The sequence below is a fragment of the Sus scrofa genome, chromosome 3 (genome assembly GCF_000003025.6).
Source record: "Sus scrofa isolate TJ Tabasco breed Duroc chromosome 3, Sscrofa11.1, whole genome shotgun sequence".
In the NCBI taxonomy this organism is placed as follows: Eukaryota; Metazoa; Chordata; class Mammalia; order Artiodactyla; family Suidae; genus Sus; species Sus scrofa.
The window spans coordinates 19540349-19562029 of NC_010445.4; the positions used below are offsets into that span (position 1 = coordinate 19540349).

The window sequence follows — 21681 nt, forward strand, 5'->3', positions numbered from 1 at the left end:
TGGTTGGTTTGTTTTCCAACAACAAGGTCAGGTGTTCCAGAGACCGGGAAAGATCCAGGGGAAGAGAAATAGCACAGGCTCTAGAGTGCAAGTCCCGGCTTCAAATCTCAGCTTGGCCATTTCCAGCCGTGGGACCCTGGGCAAGTCATTCCACCTCTCCTAGCCTTGGGGTCCTCGTCAATAAAATGGACAAACACCTTTCCACCTGCAGGGCTTTCCCAGCCACTGGTGATAGTCCCTGTTGTGCCGGGCATAGAGTAGTGCCCAAGAAACAGGAAGCATTATAATCATGAGCGTGGCATTCATTGTTCCCAGAATGCTTGTGACCCTTCCTGAGCTAGAAAACTCCTATACATCCTTCAATGCCCAAGCCAAAACTCCACCTCCATTATAGAATCTGGTCCAGAAATCATCCAGGACAATGAGCAGTTCCATCTCCCAAATTCCATAGCAAATTGCTAATTATCTCTTTTTAGAATTGGTGTCACCAGTCTGAGCCACAGCTGGTGTCTGCTGGAGCAAACACAGCTGGACACCCACCCAGCCTCTATGCCGTTGGGGTCAGGTACCCAAAGCTCAGGGCAGGTGAGCCTCTGTCTCTCACTCAAGGGTTGATTCTCATTGGTCTAAATCAGTCAGCCTATGATTGGTTAGAGAGGAGCATGTGATCATCTCTGACCAATGACTGAGGATGGGAATTCTTTGGGCTTCCTTCTGTCCTTGGGAAGGGAGAGGTGGGGGAAGGGTGCCTCTGTCTCACAGACCAGAGAAGCTGGACCTGGAATTCTGAGGCCTGGGGCAGCCTTTAAGCACCTACATGACCACTAAGGCATAGCCCAGATGCACTGACTAATTCTATCTGCCGGCTAGTGTCTGGTGCCAGGTCCTAAACCCAGCACGCTCTCTGGGTTTCCTCTTCTCCAGAACTTTCTCTGGGGAGCCATTCCTCCCTCATTCTCAGCCCATCTGGTTGGGGTGAAGCTGACCTGACCTGCTCCAGAGGTAGGCACATGACTCGCCCTGGCCAACGAGTGCACAGCCCTAGCACCCTCCCTCCTGCCCACCGCTGGCGACAGGTTCAGAGACTGACATCCCAAGCCAGGTAGCTGATCACTGGGTCTAGGACTTTTGTGGGGATTCTCTGGGAAGAAGAACTTTTGCCCACTGTGGCTTTAAGATGCAGGCCTGGAGCTGCTAGGGGGCATCCTGGCCACTCGCTGAGCAAAGAACCTGCCTAAAAAACAAAGCCAACCCAGAAGAAAGCAGGACCAAGAGAAGAAGATTCTTGGAACCTAGACCCAGCCATGACATGCAAATAAACATCATTTCTTTGGACCCCATAGGTCGCACCCTTCTCTCCCTCCAGCTTGTCCCCTGAACCAAGCCTGCACCGGCCCAGGAAAGGGAAGAGAATTTATTGCAAAACTGAATCTGCTTCTTTCCTTGGCATCTGGGCAAACTGCCTCTTCCTGCTTGCTCTGAGCTTCTGCAGCGAGAGACTGGCTGCCCCATTCCTGCTCCCACTCCACGTCCGGCCCAGTGCCAAGGGGGAAAACCATCCCTGAGAAATGTAAATCAACACCCACGACCTCCCTGGCCTGGCCAGAAAGAGAGGGCACAGGGACGGAGCTGACGTGGCAGCTGAAGATGTCTGGGGCCTGCTCGCAGCATACCCTCAAAGGTGCTGGCAGGGCCAGTCACAGACCAGGGTGCGGGAGGGCGAGGCAGGTGGGATTTCCGAGGCCTGTGGCCCTCGGGAGCAAAGGAGGATGATGTTTATGCCAGGGGCGAGGGGTGTCACACATCTCATGCTCTTAACAGCCCTGGGGTGATAGGTACCCATTATGGCCATCTTACAGATGGGGAAACTGAGGCATGCAGAGGCAGAGCACCTGACTCAAGATCATGCAGTGGGCAAGTGGCAGGGCAGTATTGGAACCTGACTCTGAGGCCCCTGGTGTTCAGAGGGGGTCCTTGCAAGGGGACTATCTAATGAGGAAATATAGGTGGCAGAAAATGGCCTCCACCCCTACCTGCACCTAAAATAGAAGGGGGCCCGGCCATCCACTGTGTAGCCCCTGTCATCATGTACTTGAGTTTCCTATAAACCAGCTCTCCTGGGGGTTTGGGATTGGTACAGGCATACTGAGATATATGGAATGGACTGGCTGATGGTGGATCCCACTGGATCGTTCAGAAAACTCTTTCCCGGAGTTCCCGTCGTGGCGCAGTGGTTAACGAATCCGACTAGGAACCATGAGGTTGCGGGTTCGGTCCCTGCCCTTGCTCAGTGGGTTCACGATCCGGCGTTGCCGTGAGCTGTGGTGTAGGTTGCAGATGCGGCTCGGATCCCGAGTTGCGGTGGCTCTGGCGTAGGCCAGTGGCTGCAGCTCCGATTCAACCCCTAGCCTGGGAACCTCCATATGCCGCGGGAGCGGCCCAAGAAATAGCAACAACAACAACAACAACAAAAGACAAAAAGACAAAAAAAAAAAAAAAAGAAAACTCTTTCCCAAATTCTGGGATCATCTATGTAGGAAAAGAATCTGAAAGAGAATGGATGTGTGCAGCAATAAAAAAACATTAAAAAATAGGAGTTCCTGCTGTGGCTCAGTGGAAACAAATCTGACCAGTATCCATGAGGATGTAGGTTTGATCCCTGGCCTCGCTCAGGGGGGTAAGGATTCGGGATTGCCATGAGCTGTGGTGTAGGTCATAGATGCGGCTCGGATCTGGCATTGCTGTGGCTGTGGTGTAGGCCAGGAGCTACAGCTCAAATTCAACTCCTAGCCTGGGAACTTCCATATGCCACACCTGGTGTCCTAAAAAGACAGTTAAAAAAAAAAAAAAAAAAATTAAATAAATAAATACATTTCCGTATGGGAAAAAAAATGGCAATTCAGGAGCTCCCTGGTGGCTCAGTGGGTTGGGGATCTGGTGTTGTTACTACCGTGGCACAGGTTGGATCCCTGGCTTGGGAACTTGTGCATGCTGTGGCCTGGTCAGAAAAGTCAATACATTCACTTAAAAAGCAAGCTCACAGTAAACAAACAGACTAAAAAGGAACTTCACTACCACTGCTAATGACTATAAAGCAAACATCAGATGCAGTGAAGTAAGTGCAAACAGAGCCATACAACGGCATTAAATTACGGATGAACCTGGTTTTTGGAAGAAAGCTGAGCCTGCTTTCTTCGTTCTGTTAAAAAGGATTAGTAGGGAGTTCCCTGGTGGTGCAGGGGGTTAAGGATCCAGCTTCGTCACTGCAACGGCTCAGGTTGTTGCTGTGACGTGGGTTCCATCCCTGGCCTGGGAACTTCCACATGCCAAAGGCAAGTGGCGGAAAAAAAAAAAAAAAGGAAGTAAACCCATCAGCTCAGCTGTGATATCTCCCCTGAGAGTCAGGATGGGGACGGAGCTGCCGGGAGTGTGATTTGGTCACTCACGTGAGTTTCCAAGGTACCACCTAAAATCTCAAGTGTCCTGTCACCTGGGAAACAGTGGCCCAGAGCCCTTCTTTTATTGCTGAGGAGCAGTGACCAAAATAACCTCCCTTGTCTGCACACTGAGAGTCAGGGACCTGGAGGTGATCAGAGACTGATACCGGCACAGAGCCAGAGGAGGTGCTGGCAGATCTATTTATTTTACTATTTCCTTTTCTTTTTAGGGCCACACCCTCAGCATATGGAAGTTCCCGGGCTAGGGGGTCGAAACAGAGCTACAGCTGCCAGCCTACACCACAGCCACAGCAACGTGGGATCTGAGCCCCATCTGCGACCTACACCACAACTCACAACAACGACGGATCCTCAACCCACTGAGCAAGGCCAGGGATCGAACCCACATCCTCATGGTTATGAGTCAGGTTCTCAAGCCGCTGAGCCACAAGAACACTGCCGCTGGGTGGGCGTGGGGGAGTCTAGCTCTCCAGGGTTTGCTGTCAGGCCGGGGGGCCATTCTCCTCATCTCCCACCCCAGACCCCAAGCCTCCATCCACTTGAGTCCCAAAAGGCGGTGTAGAAACCCCGCAGGGCACGCACTCACATCCGTGGGGTCGTTCTCATTGGAGATGTTGACCAGGTAGGTGAGTTCCGAGTACAGGTAGCTCTCAGAAGGGTACGGGTTGCTCCACGTCAGCAGCCAGGTGTGGGAGATGTTGGCGTGAACCATGAGGTTTCTGGGGGCCAGGGGTTTCACTGTGGAGAAGCGGTGCCTGGTGAGGGGCCGAGCTGGGTGCCGGGAGGAGGCCCACCCAGCACACACACCATTTCGATTTTTACTTATTTATTTATTTTTGCTCTTTAGGGCTGCACTCACGGCATATGGAAGTTCCCAGGCTAGGGGTCGAATGGGAGCTGTAGCTGCCAGCCTCCACCAGAGCCACAGCAACTCAGGATCTGAGCCGCGTCTGCAACCTACCCCACAGCTCACGGCAACGCCAGATCCTTAACCCACTGAGCAAGGCCAGGGATCGAACGCACATCCTCATGGATCCTAGTCAGGTTCAGTACCGATGAGTCACAATAGGAGCTCCCCATTTAGATTTTTATTTTATTTTTATTTTTTTAATTTATTTTTTGTCTTTTTGCCATTTCTAGGGCTGCTCCCATGACATATGGAGGCTCCCAGGCTAGGGGTCAAATCGGAGCTGTAGCCGCCAGCCTACACCAGAGCCACAGCAACGTGGGATCCGAGCCGCATCTGCGACCTACACCACAGCTCACAGCAACGCCGGATCCTCAACTCACTGAGCAAGGCCAGGGATCGAACCCGCAACCTCATGGTTCCTCATCGGATTCGTTAACCAATGAGCCACCACAGGACTCCCCCATTTAGATTTTTAATCAATACCTCCTCCTCCATTTTAATCAATACACTGAGGGCTTCCACACCAACTTAGTCATAACAGTGAATTACAATCGTAATACCAATTCCTGTGTTGCTAAAATCCTACTTAGCATTTTAGCAACTGTGAACTCCCTTTCCACGGGGGATGCAAAATGGATAAAGCAAAAGAACCCAAACTTTGCCTCTTCCAGTTTCATCCTTCATGCTTTTGGCCACATATGGGAATGGTATTATTATTTACTAAATATTTGTCATTTCTTTTCATTAAAAAAAAATTTTTTTTTTCCTTTTTAGGGTCGCACCTGTGGCATAGGGAGGTTCCCAGGCTAGGGGTCCAATTGAAGCTGTAGCTGCCAGTCTACACCACAGCCACAGCAACACCAGATCAGAGCCGCCTCTACAACCTACACCGCAGCTCCTGGCAATGCCAGATCCTTAACCCACTGAGCGAGGTCAGGGATGGAACCCGCATCCTCAAGGATACTAGTTGGGTTCATATCCGCTGAGCCACAAAGGGAACTCCGTATTTTCCTTCCTTTTGATTCATGTGTTTTAAACCTTGGTCTCTTTTAAGGCAGTCATGTCCATGAAGTTACAGGAATGTGCATTAAAATGAATATACATATGTAAAAATTATTTTAATTCATGGGTTCATCCAGGGGTTGATTTAAATCACGCCTCCCCCCAGCAATACAAATAGGCCTTTCAGGAATGCTGATGGCATGGTGAAGACTGTGAGCTTGGTGAGAATACTGCCTCTGTTGCTCAGTAGCTGTGTGACCTTAGGCAGGTTACTTGTCCTCTCTGAACATCAGTTTATTCAACTGTAAGATACGGACAATTACTGGAGTTCCTGTCGTGTGGCGCAGTGGAAAGGAATCTAACTAGGAGCCATGAGGTTGTGGGTTCGATCCCTGGCCTCGCTCAGTGGGTTAAGGATCCCACATTGGTGTGGCTGTGGTGTAGGTCGCAGACGCAGCTCAGATCCCGCGTGGCTGTGGCTGTGGCTGTGGCTGTGGTGTAGGCTGGCGGCTACAGCTCCAATTCGACCCCTAGCCTGGGAACCTCCACATGCCGCTGGTGCAGCCCTAAAAAGCAAATAAATAAATAGGGATAATTACTATCTTTTGGAAACTGAGGCCCCGAGAGGTACTGTGACTTGCCCAAGGTCACACAGCCAAAGGTGGTACTTTCACTCCCATCACGGCACCCCAGCAAGCTCTTGGGGAATTCCTGCAGCAACTCTGGGTTCCAGAAGCTCAGCCTCCCAAGATCTAGACTGTCTGAGCAGCAGCAGCTGACCAGTCAACAGAGGGTGGAAGGCCCATTCTCAATTCTGTTTCTGATCTGCAGCAAAGCATACCCTCCACTAAACACAGCCTCATTCAACACCCCAGTCTGGGCACTTCAGTTCAGGGGGTGGAAAGAGCTGAATCGAAGGAGACCTAATGTTCTTGCTGAGCCCAACCCCATTTCAAAGATGGGAAGACTGAGACCCAGGAAGGCGCAAGAACCTCATCAGTTTTGGGAAAAGACAGGAGGCTGCTTAGATGCCTCCTGCCCCCGGGGTGGAGCCTGCAGCCCTGCCCCACCCCACCCTACCCCACTCACCGTTCTGGCTGGGCTTGAAGGAGCTGTTCCACAGCAGCTGTTCCCCGGCCCACAGGTCCAGCTGGTAGGTGTCCACAATGACAATGCTCTCCATCAGCATATGGCAGACGCACACTGAGCCTGCTCTGTTCTCGGGGACACACGTGGTGTGGTTTCTGCAGACACAGATGTTGCATTAGGCTGGTCATGTGACCCAAGGGTGTCTCCCCTACTCCCCCCCAGGAGACGCCTCAAGGAACCACAGGCTCTTGCAGCGTCCCAGCTGCCCTGCCTCAAGGATCAGATCTGGGGACCTGGGAGCAGAACGGCCAGGGTGTGGTGGGGACAATAGCCTGGGACCACAGCCCCTCACCACACCCACCAAGGACTCAAAACACCTCTGGCCCCAGCCTTGGGCCCTGAAAGCCAGTGAAAGAGAAGAACCCATGGCGTGGAAAGATTTGTCACAAGGTACGTGTCAGTCCCAGCCATTCCTGGCAGCACAGTTTAGCCCAGTGTAGAGCGGACCGTGGCATGCCTTGGCAGGCCCGCGCACCCTGTGCCCCACAGCCTAATCCGAATGTGCCAAAACAGCCAACCCCACATCATCTGCTAGGCCAGGGGGCAGCAACCATTTCTCTAACAAGTCAGATAGAAATTTGGGGAGTTCCCATTGTGGCTCAGCAGTAATGGACCTGACTGGTATTCAGGAGGATGCAGGTTCAATCCGTGCCCTTGCTCAGTGGGTTAAGGGTGCGGCATTGCTCTGGCTGTGGTGTAGGCCAGTAGCTGCAGCTCCAATTCAACCCCTAACCTGGGAACTTCCAGATGCTGCAGCTGTGGTCCTAAAAAGCAAAAAAGAAAGAAAGAAAGAAAGCAGGCAAGAGGGAGTTCCTGTTGTGGCGCAGCAGAAGGAATCCAATTAGTATCCATGAGGTTGCCAGTTCAATCCCTGGCCTTGCTCAGTGGGTTGAGGATCCGGCGTGAGCTGTGGTGTAAGTTGCAGATGCAGCTCGGATCTGGTGTTGCTGTGGCTGTGGTGTAGGCCGGCAGCTGCAGCTCCAATTGAACCCCTAGCCTGGGAACCTCCATATGCCATGGGTGCGGCCCTAAAAAGATAAAAAAGAAAAAAAAAGAAAAAAAAAAGAAGAAGCAAGAAGGCAGGAGGAAGGAAGGAAGGAGGAAAGAAAAAGAAATAGGAGTTCCCGTCGTGGCGCAGTGGTTAACGAATCCGACTAGGAACCATGAGGTTGCGGGTTTGGTCCCTGCCCTTGCTCAGTGGGTTAACGATCCGGCGTTGCCGTGAGCTGTGGTGTAGGTTGCAGACGCGGCTCGGATCCCGCGTTGCTGTGGCTCTGGCGTAGGCCTGTGGCTACAGCTCCGATTAGACCCCTAGCCTGGGAGCCTCCATATGCCGCGGGGAAGCGGCCCAAAGAAATAGCAAAAAAAAAAAAGACAAAAAAAAAAAAGAAAAAGAAATAAATTTGGGGGCTATGAGGGCCCTACCTTTTCTGTCTCAACCACACAACTCTGTGGATATAGCACAAAAAGCCCCAGCCATAGACAGTACGTAAACAAATAGGCATGGCTGTGTGTCAATAAAACTTTATTTACAAACACAGGTGGCGGGCCAGATGTGGCCCATGGGTCAATGTTTGCAGATCCCTGGTCCAGGCCAAGGTACCCTGTGCACAAGCACAGCCCGTCCACCTGAGTATGTCATGAACCATCAATGCACCCCATACCTGCTGAGCTGTCCTTCCCAGCATGCATGTCCTTATAACTGTGTGCCTGGGATACTGGGTCATGTCCGGGGCACCCGCTATAACGCTGGTTGTCCCCCTGTACTGTGGATTATCCCAGTGAACCATCTGGAAAAACACATCCCGAGTTCCACGGTCCACCCAGAGCACAGTAAACTCCACCCCCAAACAATGATCTAACCCAGAGCTTCTCAACGTATGGTCTGCGGTTCCACGGAGTCAAATTGTTTTCATAATAAAACTCTGACGTTAGCTGCCACTTCCACTCTCTCTCTCTCACAAGCGTACAGTGGACTTTTCCAGAGGCCACATGACCTGTGATGATGTCATGGCTTGGATGGCCTGTTGCACGTGGACTTGAGAGCTGTTGTGATTTAACATCTGTTCTAATTTCCTACAGGGTGAATATCAATCAATTACCCGGGCTGGCGCTTTTGAGGTCTTCATTCTTTTTTTTCTTTCTTTCTAGGGCCACACTTGCAGCATATGGAGGGTCCCAGGCTAGGGGTCAAATAGGAGCTACAGCTGCCGGTCTACACCACAGCCACAGCCACGCCAGATCCGAGCTGCATCTGCCACCAACACCCCATCGCATGGCAATGTCAGCTCTGTAACCCACTGAGCAGGGCCAGGGATCGAACCTGCAGCCTCATGGATACGAGTCAGGTTCTGAACCCGCTGAGCCACAATGGGAACGCCAGTCCACCCTCATTTTTCAGCATGCAAGACAGTCCTGAGACCAAAAAGTGTGCGAGCTGCTGCTCTAGTCCAGGATTCCATGACATTCACGTGCCACGCACACCCCAAGGTGCCCCCCCGCCCCCACCCCCGGGGCCAGGCAAACCCCTGGCCAAACTCCCCCAACTTCCGACCGAGTCCAGGCTTACTCAGTGTTGAAGAATTTAAGCTGATAGGACAGGCGGAACTCAGCGCTGCAGTTGACAGGCCCGGCCATCCTCCACTCACAGGTAGAGGTGCTGACATAGTCGGATAGGCAGATGGGCCACTCCAGGACCCTGACACCCCCTGGGGAGACACAGGTGACCCCTGAGCAGCGGAAGCCCAGTGATCAAGAAGGATGACGTCAGAAACCAGCCCAGGCAGGACCCGTTGACAACCAGTCCAAGGGGCCCATCCCAAAGCAGTGAAACCACCGCCCCAGGCAGGGTCCCCATGAGGGGGCGGCAGGACCAGACCCCTGGGAGCTTCCCAGCTGGCACTGGGGTGATTCCTGTAGCTGAAGAAATACCCGCGGGGACAGGGTCCATCAGCAGGGACAGATCAAATGCGCCTTTATCGTGTGCCAACTCAACTAGATGCTCTTGGCTCAAGTAAAGGAAAAATAGGTGAGTCTGGGGGCAGGGGGGTCTATCTTCCAGCCTTCTCTGCGCACTCTGAGCACCAGAGACTGACTTCATGGCCTTGTCGCCTCTCATCCTTTGGCTTCAGCTAACACTGAAGGCTGGGATGAGAGGCTGGGAACTTCTTCCAGCGAGTCAGAGGCAGAGCTGGGATTTGAACCCAGCCAGATGTACCCTGGGTTTGCCCAATGGTTGGGGGAGCTGTGGACAGCAGGTGACTTCCTGCTCCAGGGCTCAGCCCTGGGACCACCCCAGCTCACATCAATCTGCATTTGGGAGCTCTCGCTGTGGCGCGATGGGATCGGTAGCATCTTGGGAGCTGTTGGGACTTGGGTTCCTTCCCTGGCCTGGCACAGTGGGTTAGGGATCTGGTGTTGTCAAGCTGCGGCTTAGGTTACGACTATGATCCCTAACCCGGGAGCTCCATATGCTGCAGGGCAATGAAAAATGACAAAAAAAAAAACCCCAAGCCAAACAAGAAACACCTGTCTTTGTTGCCGGGATAAAGGACTCCCCACATTAAGGAGTCTTTGATTTCTAATAAATATCCCAAACTCACCTCATGTCCCAACATTAACTCCTGATTCCCCCATCCCCCCAAAACACACGTTCCTCTGCATCTCAGAAATGACACCCTCGGCGTTCCCGTCGTGGCTCAGCAGAAAAGAATCTGACTAGCATCTACGAGGACGCAGGTTTGATCCCTGGCCTCACTCAGTGGATTAAGGATCCGGCGTTGCTGTGAACTGTGGTGTAGGTCCCAGACAAACTCGTATCTGGCGTTGCTGTGGCTGTGATGTAGGCTGGCGGCTACAGCTCCGATTCGACCCCTAATTTGGGAATCTCCATATGCGGCAGGTGCAGCCCTTAAAAAGCATCCCCCCCCCAAAAAAAAAGAAAGAAAGAAATGACACTGTGTCCCTTCTCCCCATCACTCAGGTGAGAAAAATGGGGATCAGTCTTGCCACCTCTCGCTCTCCTTACCCCCATCTCCCATCTGTCTTCAAATCTACCTTTCAGAGGGATTCAAAAGCCAGTGCCCTGCTCATCTCCTCTGCTGGTCCCAGTCACCCAGCAGTGCCTCCCCCGGCGGTGCCCCCGCCCCCCGCCCCGCCTCCAGCTCCCATCCCTCTGCTAAAGCCAGAGGGACCCTCGGTAAAGTGAAAGGGCACGTCCTTCCTCTGCTCAAATCCTTGGCCTCGTCGTCGCCCCATTACTAGGCGTCTCCAGCTCTTCCTTCCTCCTGCTCACTGACTCCCCCACTCCCGCCTCCTTCGGTCTCCCCGACACCCCAGACAGGCTCTGGGCTCAGGGCCTCTGCTGAGCACGCTCCTCCCCCAATATCTTCCTGCCTCCCCTTCTTCTGATCTTGGCTCAGCTGGGACTCCAAGAGGACGGGGCCCTGAGCAAGTATCTGAAATTGCAATCCTCCGACCCCACCCAGCTTTCCCAATCCTCCTGGCTTGGTGGTTCTATTTTGTCTGTGGCCATCACCTTCGAATGACCTTCAGAATTTCCTTAAATCAGCACCCTCTGCCATGGCCTGTCCCCTCCCACTACCAGGCATTCCCCTCCAGGCCAGGGGATCTGGGCTTTGTTCTTTGATTATCCCGGGAGCCTGGTGTGTAAATAATCAATAAAGGTTTTGGAAGGAAGGGAGGAAAGGGGGGAGAGGAGGGGGCAGGGGGAGAGGGAGGGGAAGGAGGGGGAAGGAGAAGGGGAAGGGGAAGGAGGGGGAAGGGTGAAGAAGGGAAGGAGAGAGGGGGAGGGAACTGGGGAGGAAGGAGGGGGCAGGGAAAGGGGAGGGAGGAAGGGGGCGGGGGGAAAGAGGAGGGAGGGGGAGAGGCGGGGGAAAGGGGAGGGAGGGGGAGGGGAGGGGAGGGGGAAAAGAGGGAGGGAGGGAGGGAAGACTTACCAGAGCCTGCTGCCCACACCAGGATCAGGCAGCTCACGGAGAACGTGAGCCCAGGGCACAGGCACCCCATTGGGAGCTCCTACAGCGCCTGCTGAGAGCAAGTGAGCTGGTTAGTGCTGACTCACGGTTCCCACCATCCCCATCATCCCTGAGCAGGTTTCAGGGCTCACTTTACTCCAAGTACAACCCTCCCCCAGCCAACAATGAGCCCACCATGTGCTCCAGAGCTCAAACGCACGGTCCTGAAACACAACACAGCCTCACCAAGCCCAGAGTCAGAGCCACAGAACACCTGTCCCAAGAGACCCTTCTTGAGGAGTTCCCCTTGTGGCGCAATGGTTAACAAATCCGACTAGGAACCATGAGGTTGCGGGTTCGATCCCTGGCCTTGCTCAGTGGGGTAAGGATCCAGCGTTGCTGTGAGCTGTGGTGTAGGTCTCAGACGCAGTTCTGATCCCAAGTTGCTGTGGCGTGGGCCGGTGGCCACAGCTTCAATTCGACCCCTAGCCTGGGAACCTCCATGTGCCATGGGAGCGGCCCAAGAAATGGCAAAGAGACAACAAAAAAAAGAGAGAGACACTTCTCGAAAGAAACCCATGGTCTGCTAAATCGGAGCAAGCCCTCAGATTTTTTTGGAAGTTCAAAAGGTGCTCCAGGAATGATGGATACGGATCTCTAGAAAAGACCCAGGAACTTGCTGGAACAGGCGTCTATTGACCAAAACTGGCAAAACCAGAGTATGGCAATGACTAGTACCATAACCAGCTGTAACCCTTAAGAGTTAAAGTGGGGGTGCAGGGCGCGCAGTGATATGGACGAATAACTGGGGGGAAGGAACAGCTCTATTGCATCAAGCAGCCTCTAAGGGTTTCTCCACAAACTCATATTAATTATTATTAATTAATGAGTCAAATATTTACTAATTTTTTTTTTTTTTTTTTTTTTTTGCTTTTTAAGGGCGCACCCATGGTATACAGAGGTTCCCAGGCTAGGGGTCGATTCAGAGCTGTAACCACTGGCCTATACCACAGCCCCAGGATCCGAGCCATGTCTTAGACCTACACCACAGCTCACGGCAACGCCGGATCCTCAACCCACTGAACGAGGCCAGGGATTGAACCGGAAACCTCATGGTTCTTAGTTGGATTTGTTTCTGCTGCGCCACAATGGGAACTCCTCAAACTTTATATATTTGATATACAATACTTTATATACATAATGGTATAGAATCTTATTTACAGAAACCTGGCAGACATCACCTTAACCAAATGGTCAGTGTTAACATGACGGGGATTGGGACAAATCAAGGTCATGACCTCTCTGAAAACAGAGCCCCTGAAAGAATGTGACATCCCTTCCCTGGGTCTCCTGCCCCTCCTTGCCCCGCCCAAGTCACGTGGAAGCATCAGACAAGCCCAGGCTCAGGGACAGTTTGTACAGGAAGTAGCCTGTTCCTTTCAAAAAGTGCCCCACAGGGATTCCCATTGTGGCTCAGTGGAAACAAATCTCACTAGTCTCTGTGAGGATGCAGGTTTGATCCCCGTCCTTGCTCAGGGGGTTAAGGATCCAGCGTTGCCGTGAGCTGTGGTGTAGGTCGCAGATGTGGCTTGGATCTCACGTTGCTGTGGCTGTGGTGTACGCTGGTGGCTACAGCTCCGATTAGACCCCTAGCTTGGGAACCTCCACATGCTGTGAGTGCGGCACCCCCGCCAAAAAAAAAAGTGCCCTGGAGGCAAAAGGTCAGTGGCAGACCATTCTTTCAATTGTGCGTCAAACTCCTGGTACCTGCGACAATGCCTGGCACGCAGCATGTGCTCAAGAAATATCTGTTGAATACAATCACATGATGTGACATGATGTGGGGCTGATCAGGCACTCGGCACGGGGCTGGAAGGCTCAAAGACTTGGTATCCACTCAAAACCCCAACTTGCCTTTCCAGCAGAGCTGCCCTGAAGACCAAGGAAGGAGGGGTGGGGGTGGGGCGGTGGGGCCGAGATGCTGGTTTCCTTTCCCAAGACCCAGACACTTTCCCTCTCCCGAAATCACGGACCCCCACAGCATCCTGCAGCACGATGGCAAAGGTGTCACTCTAGCCCCAGTTTTGAATAAAGAAAAACAGAGAGATCAAGAAATATGCTCGAGGAGTTCCCGTTGTGCCTCAGCGGTAATGAACCCGACTAGGATCCAGGATCGATCCCTGGGTTCGATCCCTGGCCCCGATCCCTGGCCCCGCTCCGTGGGTTAAGGATCTGGCGTTGCCGTGAGCTGTGACGTAGGTCGCAGACGCAGCTTGGATCGAGTTGCTGGGGCTGTGGTGTAGGCTGGCAGCTGCAGCTCAGACTTGACCCCTAGCCTGGGAACTTCTACAGGCCGTGGGTGTAGCCGTAAAAAAAAAAAAATTGTGCTCAAAGTCACCCAGCAGAAGGGCTGTCATGGTAAGTCCTCCCAAAACGTGTGAGGGCATCAAGCAACGTCCTCAGGGCACACTAAACCGTGACGTCTACAGCGGCCAGGGTGTTATCTCTGATCTGTTTCAGAGGCCACAACCAGACTTAGGAGGGTACACACCCACTCCCACACCCTCACGCGCACATGCTCACAACTGGCTTCACAAGGATGGGCGGGTGCTGCCTCACAGGGGAAACCATGGCTCAGAGGCAGCAGCAAGGCCTCTCTGAACTTCACGGGGGATGGAGGACAAAGGCGCAGAAAGTAAAGGAATTAAAGAGAATAAGTACCAAGTGATCAAGGTAAGGCACCTGACAAGAAGAAATAATTTTTTTGGTCTTTCTCTTTTTTTTAAGGCCACATCCACAGCCTGTGGAGGTTCCCAGGCTAGGGGTCAAATAGGAGCTGCAGCTGCTGGCCCACACCACAGCCGCAGCAACACCAGATCTGAGCTACATCTGCAGCCTACATCACAGCTCATAGCCACACCAGATTCTTAATGCACTGAGCAAAGGATCGAACCTGCGTCCTCACGGATACTAGTCAGATGGGTTTCCACTGAGCCACAAGGGAACTCCAAGAAGAAATAATTTCAAGTTCACACCCTGGATTGTGGGGGTATGGACGTGTTGGGGTTGGGAGGGGTCTCAGGGGTCGCCTGCCTGGCCCAATGGCCAACCCGAACAGGGGTGCCTGTCAGTGTCCCATCTCTGACATGCTGCATCCAGCTTCTGCTTGCATTCCTCCACGGACGGGGTGCTAACCCTCAGGTCATTTCTGAGCAGAGCTTTCCTGTTTGGAAACAGCTTCCCGGGGTGGAACTAGAGATTCTCATACTAAGTGAAGTAAGTCAGAAAGAGAAAGATAAATACCATATGATATCACTGATCTCTGGAATCTAATATACGGCACCCATAAACCTTTCCACAGAAAAGAAACTCATGGACTTGGAGAACAGACTTGTGGTTGCCAAGGGGGAGGGGGAGGGAGAGGGATGGACTGGGAGTCTGGGGTTAATAGATGCCAGCGATGGCCTTTCGGAATGGATACGCAATGAGATCCTGCTGTGTAGCCCTGGGAACTCTATCTAGTCACTTGTGATGGAGCAGGATGGAGGAGAATGCGAGAAAAAGGATGTATATGTATGTGTGATGGGGTCACGTTGCTGTACAGTAGAAAAATTGACAGAACACTGTAAACCAGCTATAATGGAAAAAATGAAAATCATTAAAAAAAAGAAAAGAAAAAGCTTCTTGACGTTGAACCAAGCATTTGTGGGTAACATAATCCTGCTGGTCACGTGTTCACATTCTGCTTGACCCTTTGCCAAAAGCACTAGAATTTTACCTTAATGAGTCTGCCCAAGAACCGTGCAAGATGCATTGTTATTCCTACTTTCCTCTTGAAGAAGCTGAGGCCAGTGAGGTCAAATAGCTTAACCAGCAGGTCCCACAGCTGGCGAAAGGGCAGGGCTAGAGTCAGAATCCAGGTCTGCTGGCTTCTGAGCTCAAAGAACATTCCAATGTCTCAATTCCTTCAGCTTTTCTGAGGATCACAGACCGAACCCAACAAGATGAACGGACATGAGTCATGAGTGGAAATGAGCCCTTCCATTAATACATACAAAATGTTCAGAAGGAAGCAGCTTGGTCAAACCTGCTTCCTTCTGAACATTTTACATATATTAACTTGATACTCAAAACAGCTCTTCTAGCTAAAGTCATATTAACAGAGATATGAGAGCCAGGACAAGGGAGGTGACAGTCCCCAATCATAACTGTGCATCCCTTAGGAAGAGACCCTGTGGATCTCAAGCCTGTCCAGAGGATGACAAGTGACACAGAGAGGGGCCCCCAAATCCCAGCGGGCCTAAAAGGCTCTCCATCCCTAGCCTCCCCATGAATTTCACATACAACATTGACTGCAGTATTTAAGCATGCCAGGTTTCTAAATGTTTTACATAGATCAGTTCGATATTTAAAATAACCCTACGAAGCAGCTACTGTTACTTTTTCCTATTCTCAGATGAGGAAACCAAGGCTCAGAGAAGTTAAGTGACTTGTCTGAGGTGGCAGGGAGGTGACAGTCCTAGCATCTGAACAGGGGCAGTCAGGCTCCAGGGCCTTGGGCTCTCACCACTCTCCCTCCATGTTTAGGAGGTCACTGACCCATCTGAACCTCTAATGCAAACTCCAAGGCCTCTTTCTAGAAAAGTGACATGGTCAACTTTGCTTTCCATTTCAGCAGCTCACACAGAAGTTCCTAGGGCCCAAAGCAAGGACTCCAGGTCAAACGCTCCCTCTAAGTGCTGATTGATTTTTTTTTTTTTTTGGAGGGGGGGTTGTTTTCAACAGGGTTGTGTCAAGATTTTTTTTCCAAACCCAGCCTGGGGCTGGGAAGAAGGATGGAATGAGGGGAAGGGGGGGAGCTGGGGGAGGCGGGGGCAGGGTGCAATTAGCAATTACTGCAAACATGAGTCACCCCGTTTCTTCTCCACGATGCAGCCAGAGTCATTTTATTTATTGATTTATTTTTAATTTTTTTGTCTTTTTGCCTTTCCTAGGGCTGCACCCACAGCATATAGAGGTTCCCAGGCTAGGGGTCTAATTGGAGCTGTTGCTGCCGGCCTATGTCACAGCCACAGCAACGCCAGATCCGAGCCACATCTACAACCTACACCACAGCTCATGGCAATGCCAGATTCTTAACCCACTGAGCGAGGCCAGGGATTGAACCCGAAACCTCGTGGTTCCTAGTCGGATTCGTTAACCACTGATTCATAAGGGGAACTCCCAGAGTCATTTTAAAATCAGAACAACCATGAACTGCCAGCTCACTTTATTAGCCTCTGGCTCCTGAAAGACGTCTTTCCCCCAGGGCCTCAGGTCCCCAGGGGTTCACAGCCCATCCAAGAGCAGCACCTCTGACTCAGCATCAAATCCAAGCCCCAGAATGAAAACAGCCAATCCAAAAGGGGACACACGGGCTGATTCCATTTATGTAAGCTTCTTGAAATGACTGAATTATGGAAATGGTGAACAGAGTAGTTGCCGGGGGTGGGGAGGGGGGGTTGGGGAGGAGGGGGATTGGGGGGGTTGGGGGGGGCTGGCAGGGAAGGAGGGAGGTGTGGCTATAAAAGGGCAACACGGGGCTCCTTGCAATGACAGGATTGTTCTGTATCTCACTGGGACGCTGGAGACCAAAAACCGAGCACGTGATCAAATTAAATACAAATCAGACAAAACCAATATAAATAACACATGTGTACACGCCCACAGGAGCGCAGGTAAAACAGGCAAGCTGAGAAAAGTCAGTGGATTATATGAATGTCCATGTCTTGGTGGTGCTATTGAACTATAGTTTTGTAACCAATTTCATAGAGTTTTACTCTCGGGGGAAACAGAGCATAGGGGATCTGTCTGTATTGTTTCTTACAACAGTGTGTGAGTCTAAAAATTACAGTAAGAGGGAGTTCCCATCGTGGCTCAGCGGTTAACGAATCTGACTAGCATCCATGGGGGATGCAGGTTCGATCCCTGGCCTTGCTCAGTGGGTTATGGATCCTACGTTGCTGTGGCTGTGGCAGAGGCGGGCAGCTACAGCTCTGATTCGACCCCATATGCCGCCGTTGCGGCCCTATAAAGCAAAACCAACCAACCAACAAAAAAACCCAAAAAACCCCACAGGGTCTGTCGTACTGTGCCTACTAACTGAATATTCACTGCTAACCCATAACTGATTGATCAGACAGTTAATTAATGGCACTAGGCCTACTTTTGACAAGTCCACTGTCCCTATTAAAATTACGGTTACAATTTCATTGCTGTGGCTTGTCCTAGGCCGGCAGCTACAGCTCGGATTCGACCCCTAGCCTGGGAACCTCCACCTGCCGAGGGAACGGCCCTAGAAAAGGCAAAAAGACCAAAATAAATAAATAAATAAAAAATTACGGTAAGATTGAAAGTTTAATAAAACGCAAAAAAACCCCAAACCACCCATACCTCCTGATGGTCTGGCCCCTGTGACTCCTCTAGGGTGCCCTCCTTCTGTCCCAATGACACACACCCCTGTCCATTTCCTCCCTCGAAGGCCTGACACCCAGAAACATCACACAGTGAGGGCTCCCTCTTTACGTCTTATCACAGCACCCTGTTTATTTCTGCTGATACTTATCTCCATCTCTAATCATGTCACTGAGGTTATATGTATGAATGTTTATTTTATTTCAGGATGTAGATGGCAAAGATAGAAAGATTTGACGGCAGAAAGGTTTTCAGCCTCCCCAGGTCGAAACACACCATGGAAAAAAAAAAAAAGTAAGCAAAAGACAAGCCAAAACGTAGCAACATACATTATAGACAATAAAGGGCCTTAATATATAAAGAGGCCTTACAAATCAATAAGACAATCATCCCTTGAAGAAAAATAGCCATGGTCATTGCTTTGTCTCCTGTGCCTAAACAGTGCCTGACAAATACACAGTCCATGCTCATGAAACATCTGTTAAATGAATGATGGGTTAAAATTCGATAATGAGTACAATCATCTCTTTTGAAACAGGGAGTATGTACCAAGCCTTTGCCCATCATTATTATCGTGTACATATAGTGCCCTTTATGTGCCTCAATGGTTCTAAGTGCTCACGATACATGAAGCGATATAGTTCTCACAACTTTATGAAGCAGGTACCATGAAAATCCCCACTTTAACAATGAAGAGATGGAGGCACAGAGAGGTTAGGGCCCTTGCTTGTGGTCACAGAGCTAGGATTTGAACCTAGAGAGTCTCACCCCAGAACCCATGCACCTAAGCACTGCCTCTCAAGTGGAGTCCCTGCAGCCCTGGTACGTGGTGTTATTGGCCCCACTGACCAAAGAGGAAGCTTGAAGCCTCGGGAGGGCAAGTGCCAAGGCCAAGGTCATGGGGTTCGGAAGCGGCAGAGTGGATGAAAGCCTAAGCCAGGAAGAAGCAGAGGCACCCAGGGTGGGAAACCACCCCTGCTGGCAGGGAAACACGCTTAACTCACTCTTATTCAGGGGGGAGGATGAGTGGCGAGTCTTGAAATGTCAGAAGCCAGCAAGCGACACAGAAGTCACCAGCAAGCAGGGCTCTCTTCCTAAGTCAGCTCAGCGGGGTGTCTGGGCCTCCTGCTCCTCTTCCCTGTCTTGGCTGCAAACCAGCTCGACTCAGAGGAGGTGGGGGGTTGAATCAGCAGCAGACAGGATGCAGCCAGTCCCGTGACAAGAAGGCATGCAGAGAGGAAGCCTGGGACAGCGGGAGCTGGGGGAGGGGGTGACCTCCTCCCTCGGGAGCTGCTGACCCCTGCAGCTCCACAATCTTAAGCCTGGCCTGAAGCTTCCTCTGGTCTCTGGGACAGCTGAGCTGGGCTGGCAGGGAGCCAGAGACACACTTCTCCCCGGGGCAGCAGCCTTCCCAGAACTGCTGCCCAGCCAGGGTTCCCAGAACCAGTAGCCACGTCAGCAGCCCCACCCAGGACTGTAAGGCAGGCCAGGCCAGGGCCCCAAAATGGCCTGGGCTCTGCCTGCCTGCCCCCCGCCCCCCCAGCCCAGAGAGCAGAGGGGAAGGGTGGCGGCAGGCAGCTTCAGCTGCCTCCAGGAGCAAGAATCGGCCACCTCCCTCTGCCAAAGAGCCCATCGGGCTTCCGGCATACCTACTGTGTGCTCCCGAGTGCTCCTCACCCACTCGCTCAAGGCCCTGGGTATTCTAGTTGCAGGTGTTTTCTGAGCACCTGCGCTGTGCCAGCTACAACAGATGCGGAAAAAGGCCAGCCAGCCATCCATCCATCCATCTTCCTTCTTTCCTTTAACAAATATTTGAGCGAGAAGAGAAGTTACTGGAGGGTTCTGGGCACAGACATGAGATTTTGAAGGCTCCCTCTGGCCTGTGGAGTCAAAGACAGAAGCAGGGACCAGTGAGGAGGCCACTGGGCTCCTCCAGGCAGCAGGTGCCAGGCGCGCCAGGGTGGTAGGGAAGAAGAGGTAGGAATGGGTTGGATTCTAGATTTTTTTTTTTTTTTGTCTTTTCCAGGGCTGCTCCCACGGCATATGGAGGTTCCCAGGCTAGGGGTCCAATTGGAGCTGTAGCCACCAGCCTACACCACAGCCACAGCAATGCCAGATCCTTTACCCACTGAGCCAGGCCAGGGATCGAACCCGCAACCTCAAGGTTCCTAGTCGGATTCGTTAACCACTGTGCCATGACGGGAACGCCTCTAGATTTGTTTTGAAGGTAGAGGCCATAGGCTTTGCTGACAGAATGGAGTGTGGGGGCTGAGTCGGTGAAAAGGGGACTAGAAGGGGTCAGGAGTGACTCTGAGGCTTTGGACCAGAGCCACTGAAAGGATGGCAGTGCCGCTTACGAGCTGGAGTGGGCGGTGGGAAGAACCCGTGTGAGGAATGGGCATCATCAGATACCTAAGAGGCTGTGAGGATGGAGCTGTCAGTGGGAGGGGCTGGCCGGGGAGGTCCCCCAGGTCCTACAGGGTTGGGGTGTGTGTGGGCAGAAGGGTGATAAATGAAGACGAATCTTCCGGGGGAGGGGTGGTGGCGATCGGAGAGGGAGGAAGAATGGCCCCCAGAAGGCTCAGTGGGTTCCGTGTGGGCAGGGAACGTGTTTGAGCCTCTGTACACAGAAAGCCTTGCCCAGTGCCTGGCACAGAGCAGGCACCCAAGATATGACCATGAATGAGCATTATCCTTACATCCTGCTTCCTTCGTGCCAGGTGCTGCTGGAGGATGCTTTAACATCACTTCTAGGAAACTATGCTTTTTTTTTTTTTTCTTTTTTTTTTTTGCTTTGTAGAGCTGCCTCTGCAGTTCCCAGCCTGCAGAATCAGAGCTGCAGCAGCCAGCCTACCCCACAGCCACAGCAACGCCAGATCCGAGCCGCATCTGCAACCTACACCACAGCTCCTGGCAACGCCAGATCCTTAACCCACTGAGCGAGGCCAGGGATGGAACCTGCATCCTCATGGATCCCTGTTGGGTTCATTACCGCTGAGCCACAACGGGAACGCTGAGATAACTATGCTTCTTAACCCCGTTTTAGAGATTCTGAAGGCTCCTAAGAGGGGTGTGTGTGGCCCATTTCCCACCCAATGAGACTGGCCCTTAGCTACAGAAGGATTCACAGGGGTTAAGGCAGTGAAGTCCGCAAGGCTGGCAGACAACGATTCAGACTCCATCCAGGCAGCAGGGAGCCACTGAAGGCTATTGAGCAGGAGATGAGCTGCTTTCCAGAGAGCCCACTCTGAGCTGTGTGGGGAGAATGACCTAGGGGCGAGAGGCCGGCAGCTGGCAGAGGACGGGCTGCAGAAGGGGTTGCGACTCCAGCTCTGTTTGGAAAGAGGATGTGGGGCAGAGATTGATGATGATTGGTGGCTGGGAGCTGGGGGCAGGGCGGATGGATGGTGGGGGGTGTTGGGAAGAGGAGCAGGCTCCCTGGGAAAGACCGTCCACTTTGCAGCACTGTGGACCCGGTGAGGCCAAGTGGGTGGTGGGCCCCAAGAAGCATCCAGGGGAGGCAGTATGTCGTAGCCACCAGGAGCTTGGAAGGAAGGTTCACGCCAGAGACTGGCTTGCAGGTCATCAGCTGTGGCTGAAACCCGGGGTAGGGGGTGTGCGGGGTGAGACGCAGCTTTGTTTGGAGGCAGGAGAGGGCTGGAGACGGTGGACCTCCTTCATGGCACGGGCTGGGCCAGACCCCCAGAAGCGGGCAGCATCTCTGGGACAGGCT

The 21681-nt window shown here is 52.3% G+C and overlaps 1 protein-coding gene across 15 annotated transcripts in view; it reads right to left on the reverse strand.

The window, feature by feature from the left end:
* Positions 1-21681, reverse strand: part of IL4R (interleukin 4 receptor) — a 50450-nt gene that overhangs the window by 14006 nt on the left and 14763 nt on the right. For 3 of the 15 annotated variants that reach the window (XM_021085873.1, XM_021085874.1, XM_021085870.1), the window contains exons 2-5: positions 11478-11565; positions 9089-9227; positions 6460-6614; positions 4045-4196 (exon numbers count right to left, since the gene is read on the reverse strand). In XM_021085873.1, the coding sequence (XP_020941532.1) occupies positions 4045-4196; positions 6460-6614; positions 9089-9227; positions 11478-11547 (516 nt within the window). In that variant the 5' untranslated portion in view covers positions 11548-11565. 15 annotated transcript variants of the gene reach the window in all.